This window comes from Castor canadensis, chromosome 11 (genome assembly GCF_047511655.1).
Source record: "Castor canadensis chromosome 11, mCasCan1.hap1v2, whole genome shotgun sequence".
Classification (NCBI taxonomy): Eukaryota; Metazoa; Chordata; class Mammalia; order Rodentia; family Castoridae; genus Castor; species Castor canadensis.
Window position 1 is genome coordinate 35,822,361 of NC_133396.1, and position 25,279 is coordinate 35,847,639.

The 25,279-nt window shown below is 39.7% G+C and overlaps 1 protein-coding gene across 11 annotated transcripts in view; it reads right to left on the bottom strand.

The window, feature by feature from the left end:
- The window catches only part of Bcas3 (BCAS3 microtubule associated cell migration factor), a 502,679-nt gene that overhangs the window by 139,176 nt on the left and 338,224 nt on the right, over positions 1-25,279 (bottom strand). The window contains exon 24 of one of the 11 annotated variants that reach the window (XM_074046248.1): positions 1,002-10,657. The exons of the other annotated variants lie outside the window; for them this stretch is intronic. Coding sequence (XP_073902349.1) covers positions 10,596-10,657 — 62 coding nt within the window. The 3' untranslated portion in view covers positions 1,002-10,595. Of the gene's footprint in view, positions 1-1,001; positions 10,658-25,279 lie in introns of those variants that run through there. 11 annotated transcript variants of the gene reach the window in all.

Genomic DNA, 25,279 nt, shown 5'->3' on the forward strand with positions numbered 1-25,279 from the left:
GGGAGTGATAATGATAAAAACCCAATTCTCAGTAGGTAGAGCTTGAAGTGCAGGCAATCTCTCCCTCACATTAGGAGGGAGTATTCTTAGCTCTCCTTTTAAAAGAGTCAGGCAAACAAGGCAGAGAAACTGTCCAGCAGCCTCACATCTGCAAAGACACTTCCAAATGCAGGGATTCTACTGTGACTCACACCTCCTACGTGGAGCATGCACACCTTCTCTTTAGGAGCTCTTTTGATTAGACTAAGGTTTTTGTTTGTTGTTTGTTTTATAGTCCTGGGGGCTGAACTCAGGGCCTCAGGCACACAAAGCAAGCCTTTTGCAACTTAAGCCACACCCCCAGGCCTACAGTAAGTTTTGTATTATACCAATAACTTTGCTATTTTTGTCACCATTTTTTCCTTCCATTGTTACCATGGGTGCCCTTTGGAATACCCTGTTTTTCCCTGGGTACAGGTATAAGAACTATTTTTGGTGTCACTGAATCAACATAGTATCTTTTTTTTTTTTGTCAGTTCAATACGTCATTGTTTGAGCAGAGAATTCCAGAAAGAGGGGATATCCATCTTTTTATCCTAAGACTTGAAGTTTTCATTTATTGGTTAGGAATTCAGTTACTTTGTTGAATCCAAAGATCAGATAATGGAATCAAGGCAGAAGAAGTAACATTAATTCACTGTGCTTTCACTCTTGAAATGTATTCATAAGATCAGAAAAAAAAAAAACAAAACAACCCAAAGTGTTCATGTGTGGGAAGGCAGTTTTCCTCTTCTGTGTGCCTACAAGCCACTAAATGAAAGTCTAAAATGTGGCTAAGCTAGAAAACAGGGACTTTGAGCATGACCTTCTACAAACAGATTCCTGTGACTCCATCAAATAAGAAACTCTAGTTTTAATGACACACCAAGATTTTTCTCTGAAAGGTTCTGGGAATGGCAGACTTGTTCCTAGTTGGACCCTCTTTTTCACCCTGCGTCCCTCCCTCCCCATAACCCGCCCTATTTCTCCTGCCCCCAAAAGGATGGGAAGAAAACGTCCTTAGGAGACCTTTCCTTTTTTATATTACACAATCTCATCTCTGGAATTCAAGTCCTAGTACTGCTCAGGCCAAACAAGAAGGGCTTGTCACCAGGATGGCGGCCATCTAAACAAGCAGCAGCTGGATGAGAAAAGAGGGCACATGAGCCCGGAGCAGCAGAGAGGGGTTCTCACCGCAGCTATTTGCAGCTCTCCAAGGAGCTCAGAGGCTGCCCATTAAAACCCTGTTAAAACACTTCTGATGTTGTCAGCAGCAGAAAGCTGAAATAGCACAGTGATTGCTGAGATGCCATCTGCCTCAAGCAATTCGGTGCTACTGTCAATACTATGAGCAAGGAGGTACAAGATAAGCATCAGCCTAATTTCTACATCAAAATTTCATAAACTCCCTGAGCTGGTGACCCTAGCCACGTGGGCACACAGAAACCAAATCAATGAGCCACCTTGGGGACAGAAAGACCTTATGTTGAGATCTGCCCCCAAAGTCCTCAACCTGTACACTGTGTGACTTCCCAAACCCCCTAGGAAACATGCCTAGAAAGGAATTACTGGAATGTTCCTCTCCAGGGTGCTGCAGGTACTTGAGGCGCAGTATTTCTGAATAGGGTTCTTTCCCAGAAATAGTATGTTGAGGAGAAGACCTGCCTGAGTATCATCTTTGTCCTCCATGAAAAGTGTCACATCTTACTGGAAAGTCTATAGGACCTACTTGATTTTGTACTTTATTGCTCTGTTTCAGATCTCCTATAACAATTTTAGTTACAGAGCTCCAAATCTGAATTCTAGAAAGCTCCCTTTGTCAGTCAACAGAGAATGAGATGACTCACAACTTTTTTGGATTCAAGTGACACTCTCCTTATATTGAGCACAAAAGGACACACAGGTGGCTAATTCTAATATTTTAGCAGCACAGATCCTGGTGTCATTCCAATTGCAGCAGTAGCTCTTTCTTTTGGTCCCCTATGTCTAAAATGGGATGACAAGCAGGGTAGCCATCTCCCAAATTGGCACACTTTTGAGGGTTAAGATGAGTTTCAACATTATGAAACCAGGATATAGGCAAACTGGGAACTGTGGTGACCATAGCTAAAGTCCCTGTCCTCACAGCAAATGAAGACCTAAAAATGTTATGTGATAATACAGGAAATGCTAAGTGACTATTTTCTCACAAAATTAAATAGGAGGATGGAATAAAAATGTGCAGCCCAATCAGATGGCTGTCTTGGCTGCTTAACCACAAATATCAGACTATTGGAACCACAGTGTTCAACTCTGCAGACCAAGCCGCCGACTCTCAGTGAGAGGAAGGGAGTCATTACCAAAATAATTATAATGCAGTTGTAATTACCCACTGTAGCTGTAATACAGGATCACATTTCCATGAAATATAACTGACCCCAAGAACATGCAGGTCTCAGAGTTCTTTTCTCAGAAAAAAACTGTGATTTAGCTCAGTTGCCTAATATGTGTGAGGCCCTACGTTTGATCCCCAGCATGGCAAAAAGTCCTTTTCTCTGGCTCTAAGAACAGACTCTAGACAGACTGGGGTTTGGGCATTTTCCACTTTGGTAGAAGAATTTAAGGTAATCCAAACAATCTATGGAGAATCCCCCAAATCTTAAATCCTTTAGCTAGGCATGGCTTAATCTTCTGGATGCTACTAATCACTGTGATAAAGGGCTCACAGTAGCCTGTGGCTAGGGCAAGAGGGAGACAGTCTGAGACTGAGAAAGTGAGTGCAACCAGCTGCATGAGGATCAAGTAATGAGGTGCCCAACAGTTACCATTTCTTCCTCTAAGCATCTCAGTTCACCATCCTCTGGATGGATCAGCATTGTGATACCATAACTGAATTGTAAACACAGCAATATTAAATGCAGAGCTACATGGAAAAAATTTGATAATCCCTAGATTTCTGGTATAACCATTCTACCTAAATTTCCAGTGAGCACCTCATAGCAGTAGTCATGAATGCCTCTCAGAGGAGCAAGGAAGGCTGCCACCAAGACACTTTTAGAGAAGCCTGACACTTTCCTTAGTACTCAACAGTAGGATTTTTTTTTAATAAGCCACTTTGACGAAGGGAGGGGGAAAAATATAAATACAGTCAAAGCAATGTGGGATGGTACATGATCAAGAAAACTATTTCTCAAACAAATCAGAGGAATCTGTCTAATGTAACCAAAGTTGTGAACCTAGCAGGATAAAAACACAGAATTTGAGTGTGTCTGGGTCCTGGGAATATACCCTTCATTTATTTGCTCATTCCTTTAACTCAAGTAACCATGATTGGGGGTAGAGGGTGTTTCTGCTCTTACTTCCTATTTTTCTTTTTCAAGAAAGGTTTCTATAATTTATATTACTAGGTCAAGGCAAAATAAGCCACAAGACTTTTGGGGCCACAGTATTCCTAGTAAAGGCTTCCAAACTATTGTAGGCACTGGAAGTTATCCAGGTAGAAAAACAATCTATTCTTTTCAGGAATCTACACTTTCACTATCATAAAAGTGGAAGATGTTGTTAAAAACTAGTGTTAACGAGGCTGGGTGCAGTGGCTCCTACCTGTAATCCCAGTAAGGAAAGCATAAATAGGAAGACTGTGGTCTAGGCCAGCCTGGCACAAACACAAGATACTATTATGAAAAATAACTAAATCAAAAAGGGCTGGGGGGATGGCTCAAGTGATAGAGCACTTAGCTAGTAAGCATGAGGCCTTGAGTTCAAACCCCAGTATTACCAAAAAAAAAAAAAAAAACAAAACCTCACCAACCAAACAAAAACACCAAAAACAAAATAAAGCAAACAAACAAAAACCAAACTTAGTGCTAACTGTAAACTATACATGTTAGGCAAACAACTCTGCAGAATGATGACCTAAATTTAGAGAAAGAAATATTCTCATTCATATCAATGAACATTTAAATTCTGTATCTTAACGGAAATAGTGTATTTGAAGTTTATCTCACTTCATATAAAATCAACAAATACTTACAGGAGCTTCTTCTGTTATAAGCAAACTCCTAGCAACACCACCCTAAATTCACTCTAGTGTCTTGGGCCATGCTCAACTTCTGGAAACTTCCTGGTGCTCTAGACTCTCTCTGTTGGCTTAGAGTTTAGGGATAGGACACATGAGTACAAAATTCATATGGTGCTCTCTAACGGAACCGTGCTGTATCTCCACAGGAGGCTTTATCGAAGAAATTAGTCCACAGCAGGAATACAGTCAGCAAAATATTCAGCAAAGTGTTCTGAAATAGCAGAGATCTGCTACTAGGGAAGCAAACCTAAATATCTATTTTATTATTTTAGAAAAATGGACTTATATATTACCATCTGAAAAGCAAGGAAATTCCACTAAAGACTCAGGTTTTCAAATCTGGCTGTACCCTGGAAGCACCTGGGGAGTCTGACAAATGCTGATGCCTTGGCTCCAACTCCAAGGTCCTAAGTATAGATGGGGTGTGGAGGATTTTTCAAGGTCATTGTAGAATTCTAATGTGGACTCGAGAGTGAGAGCTACTGTGCCAAGAGATGGTGCTACATTTAATGGGGCCTGGCTCACGAACTGAGGGCATAGCAAAATGAGAAGGCAAAAATGTAAAAGAGATGGAGATCAGGAGACGTGAACCTCTCACATCTCTTTTGATTCTAACAATTTGAGCTCAGGTGGCCTAAAAACGTGTAAGACTAGGTTCCTTGGTATGTTAGACTAGGTTCCCAGTCTGTGAAGGTGTTTGTGTGCAAGTGTTTGGAGACTTACATTTAAACACTGCCTATGGTTCTCAAGTGATAGTCAACAGAATTACTACAGATCCAGTAGGGAAGTTAGACTTCATGTAGTTTAGATGATCCACAAAACATGAAACTAAGGAACAAACAGGAAGCTGGGTACAGTGATGTTTGTAGTCCCAGCTGTGCAGGAGGCTGAGGCAGGAGGACTGGGGAACTGCTTCAGCCCAGGAGTCCAGACCAGCCTGGGCAATATAGCAAGACCCTATCAATAATAAATACATATTTCAAAAAAACACTAGAGAAGTGAAGTGTCAATAGGACAGAGCCAGTTGGTGACACAAAGAAATAAAAACTCCAATTTCTAGACTCTCCATCCAGAACAAGAGACAACTAAGCAAAATTTTGTCCTTTGCAGGGAAATGTATGGAGCTAGAAATCATCATGTTAAGTGAAATAAGCCAGACCGAGAAAGGCCAAGAAAGATCACATGCTCTCTCTCATACGCAGAATCTAGACCTAAAAAAGAATGATCCCAGTGTAAAACAGGGACTGTTGGAGGTGGGAACCAGTGGGAGAGGGGGGATGAAAGCAGAGGGTGAAGGGGTGGGAGGTGAATAGGATCAAAGTACTTCATAGGCATGTATGAAAATAGAATAATGAAACCCATTAAGATAGTTTAAAAAGGGGGGAGGGATAAGAAAACCATCGGAGGTGAATTTCATCAAAGTATATGATGTATGAAACTATCACAATGAAATCCTTTTCTGCAATTAATATACACTGATAAAAAAAACAACTAAGCAAGTTATTGTATTTGGCCCTAGGATGCTTATGATTCTTAAAATATTTTCTCAAACCAATGGGTTTCAAAAGAAATCTGTTTCAAGTGTTAAAGCACCAGACACAGGTAAAATGTATCCTTTGTCCTCCATTCTCAGGAAACTTTCTCCCTAATACAAAAAAAATTACATCAACTCAAGGAGTAGATTAGGGAAAAAAGATAATAGTAGCCAGTATGTGAGACTGATCCTAGTTACTATATTTTCAGCTTATCTGTCCCAGTTAGCAAGAGAGATCTTCATTAGTTCCTTAACTTCTGGCTGTCTAGTGACTGGAAGAGGCAGCATGTAGGCTGTATTTCTTTTCTTTTCTTTTTTTGCAGTACTGAGGTTTGAACTAGGGCCTACACCCTGAGCCACTCCACCAGCCCTTTTTTTGTGATGGGATTTTTTTTTTTTTTTTTTTGAGATAGGGTCTCTCGAACTATTTGTCCCAACTGACTTCAAACCAAGATCCTCCTGATCTCTGCTTCCTGAGTAGCTAGGATTATAAGCATAAGCCACCGGTGCCCAGCCAGGCTATACTTCTTGAGGGTAGTCTGTGCCTTAAGTACATGCAAGTAGAAATTTTTCTGAAATAAAACCAAAAAAGCTTATTATTGTTCGACACTGCTTACTACCTCTATAATACATTCCTAGGCAGAACATATACTTTTGGATAGTTACCTTGCAGGGTTTTCCAGAAAGGTTATGACCTATGGATCTGTTAATTTCAAAGAGCAATTCTATCCAAATATTCATACAGTTAGAATGAGTTTTGGAACCAGCCATGCAGAGAGTCCTGAAAGGTTGGGTAAGGTCCCTAGGTCAATTGAAGTCAAGCTATCACCTGCCGCCGCCATTCTTCTAGTGTCCTGCTTAAGAAGGACTCTGGCTGCCGCCATTCCTCGCTAGTCTTCCCTTTGCACTACATTACTATACACATATCTCTGCAATTCTGGGCCAATGACAAAAGGGTGGAGGGCAGAATTCACATCTCAATCAATTCTTTCCTGGCTGCCTCCCTTACAGTCACCTGCTGGGAGCTGTGACTGATATTTACAATGAATTAAATCATATCCAGAAAACTCTAAATTTTGAGTTTTAATCCAGTTTTTGCCCTAAATGTGCATTTGTTCATCTTTCTGTATATTTATCTTCTAATTTTATTTTACCACTTAAAATAACTTTAAAAACAACTGTGCAGCACTCAGGAGGCTAAAGGAAGAAGGACCACAAGTTCCAGGCTAGCCTGGGCTATAGCAAGACCATGTCTCAAAAAAAAAAAAAATCTTTTAGAAACTTGAGGAATGATGGCTGTGGTATTAGCTTGCTTTACATTTCCTGTCCACAAAATAAATAATAAACTTCTCTTCATGCCTTCCTTTACCATAAAAATTTAGCAAGGAAAGGAAATTCACCAATGTGCTGAATAATGACTTAGTTTCTAGGGAATACAGAAAAAGTATGATGGGAGTCTTGCCTCAAAGAAGTTACCTATCAAGTTGGGATTCAATTCTAAAACATAAAGCACTTGTATACAATATAATAAAATAGGCACTGACTGTCAGGAAAGGATTTTGAAAGGAAAGACTTGAAGGATAGAGACAGGTGAATTAGCTGAAGGAAGGTGACAGAAACAAAGCTAGTCAAATGCTGTTGCCTAAGAATGGGATCTCTGCAAAAGTCAGTTCATTTTCTGCTGTGATTTAAAAGAGAAGCTGAGAAATGGAGGTTGAAACCAGCACCACTAAGTCCAACAATTGCCATGGTTACACGTAAGGCTGGTGCAGTCTTGCTTCTTAAAGGCAGACGTGATAACTGTACTGACTAGGCTACACAAACACGTTTCAATGTCTCTAAACTCCTATTGCATTTATGCACTTGTACATTTAAATACGTTATACACATTTGAAGAAGTCATAGACACTTTCTTTTTTATATGCATTTACCACATGCCCCAACAATTGTACTTTTTTTTTCCGGTATTGGAATTTGAACCCAATGCTCCACCCCTTGAGCCACACCCCCAGTCCAACACTTTCTTTTCTGTAGACAAAGAATTTAGGAATTCAGGGTATAATGGTGTGTTATCTTATTTTAAAACTACTTGAGCTTCAAAAGAGAATGTCCTTCTAGTAGAACAGATCTTTTCACAGGTAAGCATTTATAAAATATTTAAGAAACAAGTTGAGGATATAAATCTGTCAAATCTAGAATATTCCTATTGAGTTGTACAAATGACAGCAAACAACGGCGTACCAGTTCTTTCTAACATTAGCTGCTTTGTTCCTCCTTGCAGCTTTGTAGAAGAGATTGTTTGCTAGTCTTCACATCCTTACAAAATATTCAGACTCTTCAATGAAATGAGTTTCCCACATTGTGGAAACACCCACACAGCAAACTGCAACAGTGAATGAAATGGATTATAGTCAGGTCTTTGGCGGTATTAACTTTATGCTAAGACACTGCTCTGGTGGGCAGCTTTCTTTCCAAATCTATGCCTGAACATTTTTACCCAGTAAACACGCTCTGAACCTTCTGATGAGCTGTTGAGTAGAGACTTGAGTCACAGCATTTTATGTGTGGGAAAAGACTGGTGCCAGTACAATGATGGCTCCCTGGTTGAAATGTCAGAGGCATTTTTTTGATGGAGAAATGACCCAGATGCAAAGAGAAGACCCTCAATCTCTAATGCTGCGTAATTCCAACAGACCAATGCCTCATGAGAGCTGCCTAGCTTTTTCAGCCACCTCTGCCATTGTGCATTCTTTTCAGCCAACAGCTCTTATGCCGAGCAACACTCACTTCAAATCAGCATTCAGACAGCTACTCATCCAAGGGAGGCCAACTCAAAGGGTTCATATTGGGCTCTAGGAAACCTGCAACTGAAGGCGGTGATGAAAGAGCTTCAAAGGACCAGTAGGGGAGTGGCTCTCAAAGAGGCCAGGAAGGCTCTCAACCCATATTTAAAGTCTTCTGAGTCTCCAATACAATGAGTAAGCAAGCACAAAGCCTTGGTGGCCCTCTGGATCATTACCCGAGCTAGGCGGACACTGATTACTGACTGCAGAGGGGAAAAGGGATGGGAGCCGGTTTGGGTCAAGCTTGGTCTGAGATTGATGGAGAGAATCATTTTGGTTTTGCTGAATGAGGGCCACCCACTCTTTCATTTCCACATGATAACCTCTACTACCAACAAAGAAAAGGCCTGGGAAATGTGGGTTCTCTGCTTCCCCATCGTACCCCCTGCTGTGAGACACAGTGAGTGTGCTCAGAGTTGAAAAGGTCCTTCTCTCCTGGCAACTGGCCACTATCACTGCCAACACACAGGCTCTGCTTAGCATCTGGTCACACAGAGATTTCAGCAGTGGGCCCTAAACAGACAGATTAAGGGAAATTGAGGCTTGCTGATACCATTTTACTCCTGGTCACTAGGCATGAATCAGGGAAGAAATTCAGGGCATTACTTTTTTTTTTTTTAAGATAAGGTCTTGTTATGTAGCCTAGGCTGGCATTGAACTCATGATCTTCCTGCCTAAGTCTCCAAAGTAGCTGAAATTATAGGCAAATACTACCACACCACTTTAGAACCATTACTTCTTAATGCTGGCTCTATCTTTGAAAAGTTGACACCAATATTTACTCCATTAGGAGTTCTGAATATAGTTTAATAAACTGTAAGGGTAAATTTCTAACTGGTTCCAAAGGAAGTCTTCAGAGCTAACAAACCACAGTATCGGAAAAACTGTAGATGTCATACACAACAGGATCGAATCCATCAGGTCCCTTCAGCCCCCAGGAGGTGAACTGCTCCTCTGCATGACAGGATGATACTAAGGCCACCTTAGTGATGGTGTGGCACACAGCATACCTGTGGGTGCCGATGATTCTGATGAGATAGGGACACATTTTAATCTTTGTTATATTCTATAGTTTTCTAAAATAAGGCACTTCCCTTCTGCAACTGATGGAACCAACTCTCAACCTGGGGGATTTCATGTCTAATAAAGCCCTTTCCAGACCATCTTACATCGGCTGAAGTCTGTACCACGTTCAGCTGGGTTTCTGGTCAGCCTCTTTAAGGAGTGGCAACAACTCTCCTACAAAATGGTCCAGGGACGCCACCTAAAAGGGTGGGTGATATTCATAAATGGACAGGAAACAGAAAAGATGAATATTGGGCGGATGACAGATCCCTTAACTGGCCTTCAAGATACAAGCTGTTCTATTAAACATAGGGCCATTATGCTGGCCGGCCGTCCACTTTAAACCCCAGAGTGATTAAAATGCTGGCAGGAAATGAAAGCTCTCTATTGAAGGTCCTTCCCTGAGGTCCTAATTTCAAACCAAATTTTACAGCACCGCACAGGAACAAAGGAAGCCTAGTTTTCCAAGTCTTCTTTTTGTCACTTTGGACAAAGACACCCCCTCATACTCCTCAAAGAACAATCGCCTCTGTAGAGCCATAGCCACGCCAAGAATGGGCACAAACCATACAGAAACACATTTTAAAAATACATTTTACACTGCCCTTGACATTTCGGATAAATAGAAACCACTGCACTGAAATTCCAAATATTTCATCCTTTCCCTCCACCCCTCGCCTTTATAATGAGAATTTTCCTATTTTCCCAATCTACTTGATCTTTGACATTTTGGCCTCTGTGAATGGAGGACACATAGAGTAGTCAAACAAATTAATTATTCAGATAGTTGCATTTTATTAAATAATCACTGTAACTGAGACAATCACCAACAGAGGACAAGAATGCCTACGCATCCTTTCAAATTGAAACAGCTTTAGGGCCATTCACCCTTCACAGCACACTATAAGCAAGCCAGGGAAAACATGGTATCCGTATGGGATTTTCTTTCTCTGCACTAACTGTTGTTTCGGGGTGGCCTTTTTTCCCCCTTCTTCTTCTTCTTCTTCTTCTTCTTCTTCTTCTTCTTCTTCTTCAGCGAAAACAGCTTTTATGTTTTTACTGAACCACTTCAGATTCACTCTTCCGCACAGTGGATGTTTACTTGGATTTGGCAGGCTGAGAACAGCTGGTTGTTTCCTAACGAATGGAACATGAGACCATATGTTTCAACATTGAAGCAATTTTGAAGCAGAGGTATTATTCAGAGTGTCCTTTGTTGAAACTGTACATTAAATACCTAAAGGATCTGGGGTATATGAGAGATACAGCTTTCTTTTTCTCCCTTTTTTTTTTCTTTTAGCACTTTTCCCTTAACAGCAAAACTACTCGACACCACTTATACCATAGACGTGCACCACGACTGTGCAGAGAACACTGGTGAGCTGACGACGTCTGTGCTCCAGGGGGCAGAGATATTTTAAACAGGAAAAGAGGGCTAAGCAGACTTTTTCCTTATAATTCCGTGTGGAAACAAAATGTGTCTGAGGCCCTCTCTGTGACCATCAACACATAGATACCTGCTTTTCTCAGCTTTATAAAAAGGAGTCTCTGATATTAGCACTTAGAGCGAACATGAACTTTGTTTCCCCCTCTTGGTTTTAGAACATTCTCAAATTAAGCTGCGCTAATGAGGTTCAAGTCAAAAGTGAGGATAAGAAGTGTCAAGAATAGCTGGGCATGGTGGATCATTTCTGTAATCCCAGCCCTCAGGAGGTGAAGACGGGAGGATCATGAATTCAAGAATAGCCTGGGCTACATAGCGAGTCCCAGACTAATCTGGGCTATGAGACACTGACTCAAAACCTCAAAAGAGAAGCATGGTACCAGTGGCTCACACCTGTAATCCTGGCTAATTAGGAGGCAGACACAGCTGATGTTTAAATATTAAGCATTAATAATGTTAGAAAGATGAAGTCAGGCTGAGGCAGAACATTTACATGGCTTTCACAGTTTAGAAAAAAATGAAGTACACTGAAAAGTCAAATATCTGGAAGTTGGCAAAACAAGTACTGAAATACCACGCAAAAGCAAGTGGAACAGGAAGTAACCAGCCTCTGGAAGGTTCAGGAACTTTCCCATTCTATATTTAGATTTGAAAAGTAAGTTAAAGTCAATTATTTTCTAGAGACCACTTTACAAAGATTAAACTAGAGTCATTTATTAAGATGGAACAGGTAAGAAGCAGAATCATGGGTGAAAGCAGGTTTTCTTCTACCTCAAATTCAGTGAAAAGGCATTTCTTTGGACTTGTTTTTGAGTTCCTAAATGTCCTAAATTTTTAGGTCCTGCACATGTGGCTGGATATACTTTTGAAAGAGGATTTTTAAATGGCTCTATTTATTATCATTATTGTATACATTAAAGATAACTTAAAAAGATGGTCAATATTGCTTCCTATGGTTTTCCATTTTCTCCGTGTTCTTGTGAGACTAACAGTATTACTTTCTCCTCTCATTTCATTGAAGTGCAAGGATCATACTGAGATTTTACAAAGCTAATATTCCTAGCCACATTACTAAACGTTGTTCCTTCCAAACACTTCTCATCAAGCAAGACACAAACACATATCTACATTATAAAAATCTTTGAAAAGTGGACCTTTGACCTCCTTAATATCCTTGGGCCTTGCAAGGGGGCAGATTTTCGTCTCCGGGTGATAGAACAGCATGGGGACTTCCCAGGGTGGGAGCAGAGGAACAGTTCCATCTATGCTTTTAAGATGCTAATGAGTACACAAAAGAAAACATGAATAAGGATGTTCGCTGCAGTTTTGTTGCACAGGGAAGCCTCACCTCCACACAACAGAGCACTGGGAGCCAGCTGGGTGACAGGAACCCAGGCTCAGGAACCAGGGCAGCTTGGCGTTTACCGTTTTGTAAGCTTGGATATATTTGTATTTTGTGTTTAAATTAGTTTCCTCATTTGGCAGAGAACAGTAACAGTACCTATATCTTTCCTAAACGTCTGTGAATGCTGACCATCACGGTTACCGTGCAGATGGCAAGGGTAAGGTGGATGTGTAAGTACAATATGTACCAACAGGGAAATGACGTCTACCACTGAAACTGAGGAGGGAGGAGCACAGGCCAGAGATTGATATAATGGTATGACGCCAGAGAAGAAAAACTAGGACCTCTGTTCTTTATGTATGTTGCATATAAAACATTAAAGCCCATAAAAGTTTAAGGATCAACTGTGCTACCCTTGGCATACTGCGTATTTGTATGCAGAAACCATCAAAAAGATACTAAGAACAAATACTTAGCATGATGTCTCCAAATAAAAAGGTTTTGAATCGTGTTCCTTTTGTAACTTCTTTGTCATTTGTTCCCATAATACGTCTGTTCTTCCAAAATGAAATTATTTTGAATTTATACAGAATTCTCCAGATTTAGAAAAATAAAATCCACCTTGATAGAATCAAAGTAAAACATGGTACATTCACACGGGGAAACCACTTCTCATGATTTTCTAACATAAAAATGCAGTTTTAGTTAAAATTACTCATTGTGCCACAAAGGAACTATGAGAACTTACAGAGATACAAACCAAGATAATAATATGGCCTTACTTCTGATAAGATATAAAGTTATTTCCTGCACCAGTTCAGAAGTGATGGACACTCTAGACATGATAAATAGAGAGTGGCCTAGGACGCCCTATGCATGTCAGCAGTTCACGTGTCTACTTGGTCTCCACTTTATGTGTCACATCACCAGAGCTACGGTATCAATTTTAGGCTAAAAGTCAGGCTAAGTTCCCATTTCAGAGGCAATCATTTGACTATGTTTAATAGGAGTTTGGCCAAGATGAGGACTTATCTCATGCATCCTGAATAGCACAGGACTTAGTCAATTGCTCAATGAACACTTCATAGGTACCTATATCCACAGGCTACAAAGGGGGACCTGGGGCCTACACAAATACTTACTGGTTCCCCACATGCATGTAAAGACTGACAGAAATAAAGGAGAACTAGAATTTTGGATTATGCTAATTGCTCATCTCAGGTGATCCTTAGGTGGCAAAAAAGTTCAAATTCTCCTGGTCTGATGGGTACAGACTGCTAAAAGAGCTTTGGGGGGAAATAAAATAATTTTCTAACTGAGCAGAAGGGCGGTCTTTTTGGTTGTGTTTGCCTTACACTCTGCTCCTGAAATTTTCACATCCTAAGAATCCAAAGACTTTTCATTTATTCAGTACTTGGGTAAAATTTCCTAGTCCTACAAGGACTAGGAAACTTTAAATTACCCATTTCAGCACTAAGCAGAGTGGGACGAGCATGCTGGGTGAGGGTCTACAGAACAGAAAAGAAGCATGTTCTCTCATGAGTAGCCCTTCACTGTAGACCCATGGCAGGGTTAGGAGGCACTACAGCATGTGTTAGTAATCACAAAGACCACTTTGTTCTGAGTATGTCAAGGTCAATGACATTATGGCTGAGGGGACTGCCTTGAGTGCTGGAAGTCTGCAGCAGTTCCTGAATGTCACACAGGATCACCTATGGTGTTTGTTTGCTGTTTCCTTTATGCTAGCTCTCTCCACAGCTATCTTTCTGGCAGAATTAGAAGGAGGCAGAATGGAAATACCTCATTCTGGTGGTCTTCTGTTGGTCAACAAATAAATGCCACCGATGTTGACCATGTGGGAGGCCCACCAAGAAGTCCAGCTGGATTTGTTGAAATAAAACAATTCCTTCCGAAAACACATTTTATCAGGAAATTGGTCCCTGGTTGTATGCAACTTAGGATATACACTCTGTTCTAGCTCAGGAAGACAGAAAGAAGGGAAAAAAACTGATAGGTTTTTTTGGTTTTTTTTTCATTTCCCAGACATAAATTCCACAGAAAGTCACTTTGTTACTTTTTTTAAAGAGAGCTTGACATTGCTTCAATTTTAGCAGTGACCTGGGACAATGATCGGAATAGGGTTAATCCATAGCACAGCTAATAATACCTATTACTTAATTTCTTCTCTGTGTGGACCAAACGCTAGCCTTTGATTTCAGATGGGACCAGCATTCTTGATATTCTATTCTAAAACTCCTTCATTTTTCTTTAAATTTTTCTAAATGTTTAGTAAGTTACAAGGCATTTTTTTCCTTCTCCGCCAATGTAACAGCTAAGCAATAACACAATGGAAATTAGATTGAAAAGAGAGAGAGAGAAAAACCAAACCTGGCACTGTATTTTCAAAGGCAATAATATTCTAGAAATATTTAATGAAATGGCTATAAATCCTGTTAAGAAAGTTACAGTGATGAAGCAACAACAAATTTTGTTATTTTTAACATGGGTATTTTAGTTTAAAAAGATTCCACTCCATGTTTCCCAAATTCAATCTTTCACATAATGCTCAATCTAATATGAATGTGGGAAAAAAACACAAATCCAAACATGGAATATTATTTTCAAAAAATAGCAAACTAAACGTAAAGGTCCCGTAAAATGGGCTATCTAAATTTTTCTGAACTCGTTCACATGACCTTCATTCTATTTATAGAAATGCAGCAATTCCCATTTGAACATAGAGCAATACCTTGTAGGAGAATTTGGGTTAGCACAAATAAACTTAAGGAAAGTGTTGACTTAAAAATAAAACAGTGGAATTGCAGGGAGGGCTTTTCCCCCCTCTGTGAAAATTTCCGGAAAAGTTGTAAACAAAGGCAGGTTTGGCTCAGAGACTTGAGTAACTCTGGTGAGCTGAGGAGGGTGAAGAGTACATCAAACCTCCCAGAGTGAGGAAATGTTTGTAAAACAGTTAGTAAATCACAGGCACTGGGTCACCATGCTGCACGACCCGAGGGACATGCTGCCAAAACCCCAGCTGTGAAGAGGGGCCAGGCGTTGAACCCCATTCTGAATGTCTCTTGGTTCCATTCTCTGCCCTTCCCCTCTGTCACTTCAGAGCTGGGATGGCTGTGTGATTAATTAGCTTTGAGCCACAGGGCAGGGCTGGCTGTACAAGGTGAGGGTACCAGTCCACTGAAAAGGCCCTCTGTGGTGACACGGACTGAGCCTCTGCGCCTAGGGCCAAGGCTGAATGTTCCAGCTGGGAGACACGAATCACACTCACCCTAACCTGGGGTGAGGGGAGATAGTAAAGATGAGGAGAGGGCAAATGTGTAGCTGGGAGTTTCCACAAATTTTCAAATCTTTTCAAGTGCTATTTGATCACTACTCTTTCCATGATACTTCTGCAAATGATTCTTTTCCTAATCTTACGGAAATAGCAATGTGGAAACTGTTTTGTGCCTCTGTTTCCCCCTAGAAGTGAGGAAGACAAAAATAAAATAAAGACGGTAATGAAGAGGGCTGGAGGCATGGCTCAAGCAATAGAGTATCTGCTGCATAGCAAGCATGAACCCTGAGTTTAAACCCCAGGACAGTCTAAAAAAGAACTGCTAAAGGAGAGAGAAGAGAGGTTGCACTTGGAAAGACTCCTTTCAACTATTCAAGGCAGAATGTTCTTCCTGATGGGACTAACATTTAGTTCTCTTAATTAATCTTCTTTATGTTCTAAAAATGACTTTTTTCAAAACTACATACTCTTTCTCTCCAACAAACTCAGTTTGCTTACATAGAGAATGTTACTATGCACTTAATTGAGGGAATGAATGAAGGATGAAGAACATCCTTAAAGTGAGAAGTATGGTGATAGGTAAAAAGGTGTATTTTAAAATAGTAAATAAAAAGAAGGTAGAACAGACAAAAGGGACGTGGTGGATCAAGTGTGAGAGTGCTTGCCTAGCAAGTACAAGGCCCTGAGTTCAATTCCCACCCAGTACTTAAAAAAAAAAAAAAAAAAAAAGGGAAAAATTAAGAAAGATTTAAGTACATGCATTATTGCAAACTTCTCAAGCAAGCTTATATAAATATATAATTTAATATTAGTATTAATTCGCAACACAGGGCGGTCACTCTAGTCACGATGCTGATACTGTAAACATAAACCTGAAAATTCAGAACCTTGATTACTTAAAGTAAAATTGGATAGACACACATTGTTCATTGTTGAAAAGCTGCTGACTCAGTAAACAGGTTATTCAGGCTGTTACTTCTACTACTGGAGGGCTGTTTTGTTTTGTTTTTTGTTTTGTTTTAATACTTAGACCATTCAGGGACAAAGCATGTGCTTTTGGGTCAGTTTGGGGGGGTCAACATTGAGCCAGACATACGCCCAGCTCACCTGTCACACTCTCGTGACAACGGTAGACTAATAGTGATGCCAAAGAGTTCTCAGCTTCTTTTTGTAAAAAGGTAACTTGGTCTATCCAGAAAGCAAGCAAGATCTTGCGCTCAGTGGCATCACATTTTAACCAACCAACAGAGTAATTAGTTCAGACAGAGTCAACCGGAGACACACAAGGAAATGCAGAAGGAAAGTAAACCTGTCAATTAAAAAATCAAGGAACTAAATAAAATTAATTAAAATGAATAATTTTTTTAATTGCCAAATTCACTTTCCTTCTGAAATGGATAACTTGTTTAATTAAGGGTAAAAAAAAATAAAAGAAAACTTTTTGTTGAAAGCTATAATGGACACAATGAGTAGTATTTTGAGGCAGCTGAGAAAAGCATGGCGTTTTGTGTCAGATCAGGGATCAAGTTCTGACCTCAGCCTTACTACTTATGTTAGGTTGGGCAAATCATTTCAAACATCTTAGTTTCCTCATCTGCAAAATGGGCACAAAAATCCCTGCCTACTAGGATTATCTAAATGCGGTACTTTCAAGAGAATGCAGAATGGTGTTTGGCACATAGAAAATGTCAGCTTCCATTTCCCTACCTTCCCACCCTCACTGGAGAGTATAGGAATGGCTTTCTTTAAACATCCATGATTTTTGGTCGAACATGGAATGTATTTCAAGAGAGAACCATTAATAACCACAACCTAGGCAAACCTAGGGCTTCGAGCCTCTCACCTTCTCCAGCACCACATTTGTTATAAGCTAAGTCAAACGGCCTCCTCTAAGCCTCAGAGAAGAGAGCATACTCCCCCAAATAAATGGACATGACTCAGGCTTTGGACATTTAGCTATTTAAACATGTTGCTCACAGCTCATGTTCCCAGCATCAGGAATCCCTCTTGGATCCTTTCTGCAGTGGCAATGGATGGTTTCCACATTACATTCCTTGCCCTCTTCTTCAGCTGGCAAGCCAGATAAAATAAAAACAAATTCAGCACAAACACACACACTCTGGGCGCACTTGTGAGTCAGAAAGTGGGTGATTAACATGGGATGGAGGTGTGACTATCATTCCCAGACTCTTCATTGTCACTTTGCCTCTAATACGTACCTGCAAATGTCAGCCGTACGCATTTGAGAAGAAATACTGGATGCCTTCAGTAATTTCAGATTTGGGTTTAAATTTATTTAGTTAAACATCTTGATTTTTAAAAAAAAGATATTATTTTAATGGAACAGAAAGACAACTGAATAATTACCTATCTGACCGTCTATCTATCTACTTTTAAAATTTGTCCTTTTTTGCTCTATCTGGCAGATGGGTAAAACAGTACTTTCTGTTCAAAATGACTCAGAGCTTATCACTTGGCTTTAGAATCCCATATGAGAGGGTTTTTTGTTTGGTTTTGTTTTGAGGCTTCCTGGGCAGAGGCAGGAAAGGAGAAGGTATCCTACCATAAAAAATTAATTTCTAATTCTATTTGGAATTTTTGTACTTGATTATCAGGCTCAAAATGGTGACCTGTACCAGGTTCTGAAGGTGTGGCAAAGAAACAGAAATCAAATAGTGGCTGAAACAGAAGCAAAATAATAGCAAAACAGCACTGTAGCTCAGTGGCAAAGCTGCTTAGGAGGTGCTAGCCTCTGAATTTAGCCCCCAGCACCAGGTGGGGAAAACCCAAACAAAGGTTACATAACAAGAGAGCTAGGCCACTAAACAACCTAGAATATCTCACCACCACCCCCAATGAGAATCAGAAAAAAATCTGCTCAGGTCTTATAGCCTCTTTCTGAGGCTAGCAGTCCACACCAGCTCTGCCATTTACTTACTACATGGCCTTGGGTGAGCTGAGAACTTTTTCTGCAAGTCAGGTTCCTCCATTATGAAAGGAGATAATGTCTCCCTTGGACTAAGTTGCTATGGCTATAAAATAATAAATGTGATGAGGCTTTGTCAATACTAATACCACATGGACTTTAGTTTCTGCCATCATCAAACAGCATATTATTCTGGCCAGCAAGGCAAGAAAACCACAGGCTGAGCACCTCATTTTGCTCTTCTGCCTCTCATTCAGTGACTCCCTCTAATGTCTCCTGCAAGCTACCTTAGGATCTAAATTAAAATTAAAATGACTAAGTCGACAGTGTGAGCTAAGTTTTTGTTTGTTTACTTGTTTTATAAAAGAGAGGGTAAGAATTGAAGGGTTTCGACTTCAAATTGGCTTAGACAGGAAGCTTAAGTTACTTTTGTTCAATTTTTGCCAAGCATGTTTCTATTTAGAATCATCCTTTTGCATTATTCTGGAAGAGACGTTAACTTATCTCATCCAAAATTGGTGTTTCCAATTTCCTTATATAACAAGGCTTAAATGTTGAGGAGGAAGTAGGCAAAAACTAAGGAACGAAGAAAGATCAAAAGGCAAGAGACCTATAACCTGTAAGGTTAAGAGGTTATAACCCCAGGGCCCTGAAGTAAGGTGAATGTCTAGAAAGAGGTTTTCAGGTAGTTTTAAGCAAACTAACTTTACAGGGTTTTTTGAAAAGAGATGGAGATAGCATCTAAAGATAAAGAGGACATTACTGGCATGAATACACTTACACAGATCATAGGGAGCCTATCAAAATTAAGCTGTCACTGTTGCTTGAGAAGGAAACTGTAGTATTAGTAATTCATTGCCCTTTGAGTTCACTGTTTAAAATTAACTTTTGTCTACCCTGAAAGCATTTCTTTTGACTTATTCATCATAGTTATTATCCCAGTCCTAAGTCTTTGACAAGGTGCAGTCAGGCCACAAATTAGAAGGAAAAAAAAAATCGTGATTAGATAATTACAATGAATCAAGCACACCTGAAGAAAGGTGTCAATCATGTCCTAAATCTGGTTGTGATAGGGACTGTTTGCATTTAAACTCAGGGAGGGAAGTCGCAGCCAGTTGGCCTGCCTCTGTTTTTCCAGCATCTGACAGGGAGCAGCCAGAGTTGGGGCAGTGTGGAGAGGAGAGAGAGGCAGGCTGGCAGTGTTTACATTCTATACAGTACAACAGATCAAACGTGTGCATTTTGTGGTTGAACGTGGCACACAGAAATCTAAAAAGGGGGAGAGGAAATGGAGGGAAAATATCTTCCTGGTATATCCCAACAAGACCTACAAATGTATTTTGGACAGGAAAGATTAAGAAACATTAACACAAGATGCAAGAGCTGCCTTGTCTAAGCTCAGCAAGGAAAGACTCTACTGGACACTTTTTTTTCACTATGGATTCCAAGATAGAGAAAATATTTGATTCAGTAAAATATTTCTAGCAATCAGAGCATGGAAGATACATAAAAAGTTCTAGAGTTTGTAAGTATATATTAAAGGCATTAGTCTTTAGGGAAGTATCAGTGACTTCTAAGTATCATTATCTTAAAAGCTTTAGAAACATGCACCTTTCAAACTTCCAATTATGTTAAGCTAATCTCCATCAATCTAAGGAAACATTTGGACCCCAGGTCAGGAAATTAAGCAACTAGTCCTTAAATTCTGAGCACACTTTTAAGCGTCTGTCTTACTTTTTATGGTTAAAGTTTGTGCATAAATGTCAAGAAAGTGTTTGAGGCAAATCGAATAATGTACTAAAATCAAATAGATCAACTAAAAGTAAATGCATAGAAACTAAAAAAAAAAAGGGAGGGGCAGGTAGCCAAGTAGAAGGTGGGAGGAACAGAAATCACCACCAATCAAAAACAGCTTTGCTGCTTTCACTCTCCTGTAAAATTAGTCATCTACTGGATAAACTGAGGTAAGAAAAAGTGCCCACACCTGAAAAAACTTTTCAGTTACAATGGTGCAGCAAATATAGGAGTTACTTAAATGTGTAAATGATTTGAAAGTCAGCAGTTTAATTGCATATCAGCAAGCATCCCCTGGGTCCTAATATTTACCAGACTGAGTGGATACGGCACCAACAAGACCCAGACCCCCTCTCTCCTATTAAAATCTAGGACTATATGGATAGAGGGGATAGATTCTCATTCAGTTTATGACTTATCCATGGGAATATCTAACCAAAACATAATCTAGAAACCATCAGCATTTTGATGAAAATGTTGATGACTGAACAACACTTCCTTTGGTACTAACTATGGGGTCACAGAACAAAGTCAAAGAGAAAGGAAATACAATTGCATAGTAAACATGGGTGTATCTGCGGATAGACTTCATAACTGTGTACTATTCTTTCTCAGCACGGACAATGAATACCTGCCTTAGGGGTCCACAGCATCTTCCTGCCACACATTCCACTTTTCTGACCTCTACTACTCTGGCAGTAGGATGACAGGGAGTATCTGAGATGATCACGACAGGTCCTGCTAGTCTTGACGTTCTGGGAGAAATGCTGAAGTGCTTGTTTCGGGGAGATCATTAGGAGAGGGAAAATGCACTATCTAACTTCTGTGTCAGACAGCACAGTCTCTAAGACAAGGTCTCGATTTTGGCATAAGACTACTTTATGTCTCTTTATGGATCCCGAGATCATGAGCTCATCCTCCACCTATCAGCATGCTCATTATGTAAGCTTTCCCTCAAGCAAATATAAGGCTGGCGAGGAGGAGAGTGCTGTTTACCATGTGATTTGGCGGGGCAGAACTGTCCCTCATTAGAAGAGGCTGCCCAGCTCTAGATAAGGAGAACAGATTTTTCCTCATCACTGTGCTGTCTTTTACTTCACTATGTCACCCTGGAAGACTGTGAAAGTCACAGACTCCTCACCTTGCCTCTGGTAGCATCAATAGGTTACAAAAATACTACTTCACCTCATGGTATGTAACCTCAGTATGAACCCAGGAAAATGGTATTTGTTATTCTGTTGGATATATTAGATGTGCAATAACGATGTATTATAAAGTAAATCAAATTGCAAAAATGAACACTATCCTTTGGATAAAGTCCTGGGAGAACGCCAACACCACAATTATTATCTTCTCTAGCATTCAATGTTCTACGTAAGTGTTTGGAAGATGTAAACAGGACATAAATCTGAGATTGGTTCTTCAATCTGTCTACAAATAACCATGACATTATATATAAACTCTACTTTAGAGCATGTATGCTTTCCGTTTAAGCAGTTGAGAAGTGCACTGGACACTATGATAAACAGAAAAAACGGAGCGTGAATACCGAGAAATGCAAGCCTTCCGTCTCCGAAAGTCTTCACTTATTTGATTAAGTTAGGTGAAAAACAGAGCAGTCATGCTTGTAGCCTTTCTTCCTTTTCCCTTTCCTCTCCTCTCCACTCCTAATGCGAATCGGAAGTCTATGTGGAGCAGCCTGGCTAGCCCCAGTCTAACCTCCCCATCTGGAAGGGGACTAACCAGCCTTGGGGCTACTTCCAACCCTTCCCAGCTGTTGGGTTGGGGCTTTTTGTTTTTGTGGGCTTGAGAAAGCATATTTATATAAATGATTGCCATATCCTTTGCCAGCTGTTGACCCTGCTCTTGTCCCAGTTGGGGCATGGTTTTCATTTTTAGCGGCCACAGACTGGAACTGACCCTGATAGAGTTAGCACGCTATGCAAACAGCTTTACGCGCTATTCCTGTGACAGTTCAGACAAAGGATGCACAGTGCAATCCACGGGACCGGTGTTTCCCTTTGGGCAAATGTCACCAAATCCAGAGCTGGAAGTATCAGTTGAAAAATAAATTCTGAGATTCACTCTGTTACGGAATACTCTTCAGTAGTTCAAACTACACTGATTACAGCTAGGGTCAGAGCAAGAATCTGTCAGCAGCAGCCAATGAGATTTGTTATGTAGGAACCCTAAAAGTTCTCTAGACAGACTTGCAGAGGCAACTGTTGTTTCTACATTTAGAAGAGAGGTAAGGAGAAGTTATGTCTTTGTTTTGAAAGCTACATATATATGCTTCTGTTGTTGGTGCCTGTAAAGAAAAAATTCAGACCCTCAACCTTAATAGGACAAAACTCAGTCTGGGCTTTTGATCTCACCACAGCCTCCAAACTATCATTCCAAGAATACCAAGATCATTCTTTATGCTCGTTATGGACCTGAATAAATCTATGCTGAATCTGTGGATGGCTATAGTCAGTGAGCCAGAAAACTCTGAAATAGCCTTAGAGAGAGCATAGTTGGGGTGAGGGAGATCCATGGTGATGGAAAGACTGAATATAATAAACATTCCATTAAGGAGGCTTTATCCTAGACAATTTATATTGGAATAAAATGGAAATAAAAGCATAAATAGCACTTTCTCACAACATTCCTATATTGTATCAAGTGATTTTGGTCACAAGTACAAGAAGCATGTGTAAAAAATGAAGAAATTTAATTAAAAACAAATTGGTTGTTAATGCTTAAAGTGCTACATCTACCTGTGCCAAGGACTTATAATATTTGATCACTTGCAGAACCATTCAGTTATTGGGAAGTAAACTGTGAAAGGGAAGGCCAGTGATAGCTTGTGGGGAGAAGGGCTGTATTAGGCCCTTAGCGTGCTGCCTGGCTCTGGCAGGCAGAGTTTGCCATGTACAATTGTAATTAAAAGGAAGACCCTGCCTTAGAGGTCAGAACAGCTGACAAACAGGGGAGCTGAAAGAAGGAAAGTGAAGGTATTTCCCCATACAGATATTTTCAGTCTTTGAAAAATAATCCAAAAGGAAATTCAACCTATGAATTTAAGAGTCACATACTTAGTATATCTTTAAAAACCCTTGGAAGTTTGAGGTCTGGAATTGCTTTCAAGGCAGCTCAGAATTTCAGTCAGTTTTTGTTGAAATGAAAATTTCTTCTATTGGTGCAATTAACTGATGGAATCTTTGAGATTCCTAAGAACCCTGATTAACTAATGAAAAAACTGGTGAGATTATAAGGCAATATTTTTCTTTTCTAATTCAATGTGTTTGTGGTAGTGAGAAGAAAATGAAGCCATTTGTTGCTTCCAGCTGAACCTGACTTAAGACTTCCTGCCATTGATGCAAGCTAACAGCACAAACTACAGACCACTTTTTTGATAAGCAGAATATTAAAAAATTTGATATTCGATCCCCTTGTTTCTCTCATCTTACTTTATATGATCTTTCATGCCTGTTAATGCACCAATAGTTCTTTCTAATAATCATTTCTCTATATGTTTGGAATCTATAGCTTGTATTTCCCTTAAATTTTTATTACATCATACTTTATAAATTTCCCCAGGTTACTCGGTATTGAAATATTTGTTGTAAGTATGCTTGAACTGTAAGTGAACATCCCCATATCTTCTGCATAGTTATCATTTGTGGTTAGGTGAACTGTGATTCTATTATCATTATAACATTTAAAGTTCATCACCAACATAATTCTGTATTTTGCGTATCACTCCTTTTCTTTACATTTACATTCTTCTTTTTTATAATTCATTTATTCACATGTGCATACATTGTTTGGGCCATTTCTCCTCCCTAACCCCCCATGCCCCCCATCCCCCTACACTTACATTCTTGTGATGAAGTACATGTGTAAAGATTTTCAGTCTGGCATGGGGGTGTGCCTGTAGTCCCTCCAACTCAAGAGGCTGATGTGGGAGGATCACTTGAGCCCTGGAGTTGAAGACCAACCTGGACAGCACAGCAAAATCCTGCCCCCAAAACCCCCAAGATTTTCTTTTTCAACAAGAATAGAACAGCAGTAAACTCTTGCATCTGTGTGAAAGTACTGAATTATAATTTTAGCTGGGTATAGAATTATAAATTAGGAATTATTTTTGCTCATTACTTTGGTGTGTCATTCCATTGCATTCTGACATCCATTTTCCTCAATCATCAGTCAGGTGTGGTGACATGCATCTGTAGTCCCAGCACTCTGGGGGCTGAGATAGGAGGATTGTTTGAGACCACAGTTCAAGACCAGCCTCAGCAACAAAGCCACGCTCACTTACATACACAAAAAAGTCCATCATCAACCTAATTTTCACACATAGGTAGTGTGAAAAATTATTTCTTTTCTTTGTGCCAGCATTAAAGAAAATCAATGGTATTCATTTCTACTACAAAGTATATAGATGTGAATTTATTTTATTTATTCTGATTAACACTCAAGTCATAGTTTCAATGTGAGGATTACATTTCTTCAATTTTAGAAAGTTCTTGATTGCTATAAAAAGATCATTTCCATCTTTCTTATTTTGGAACTCTTATTAGATATATATTAATTGACAATTCTAAGCTCCATGTTTTTAACTGCTTTCTTGCATTTCTATACATTTGTGCCTTTTTCTTAGTAAAGTACAGCACACTAAAATTGTTTTTAAATTTTAATGTTTATATTTTTAAGGTTTATATTTTGAACTAGTTTTTTGGTCTTGCTTCATTTTGGCTGGCTTAAAATAATTTCTTATTTTATAAAGCTATTCCTTTGTCCCTTTGAGGATTTTAAATATAAAGTATTTTTTTCAGATTGCTTTATTTTTTTCCATTCATCTGAGTGATACCACTTCCTACTTGCTTCTTACTTTGCAGTCTGCATTTCTTGGTATTAACATATTACCCTATGTTACAGATTGGGACCTTTCATTTGCAGGCTCATCTTAAGAG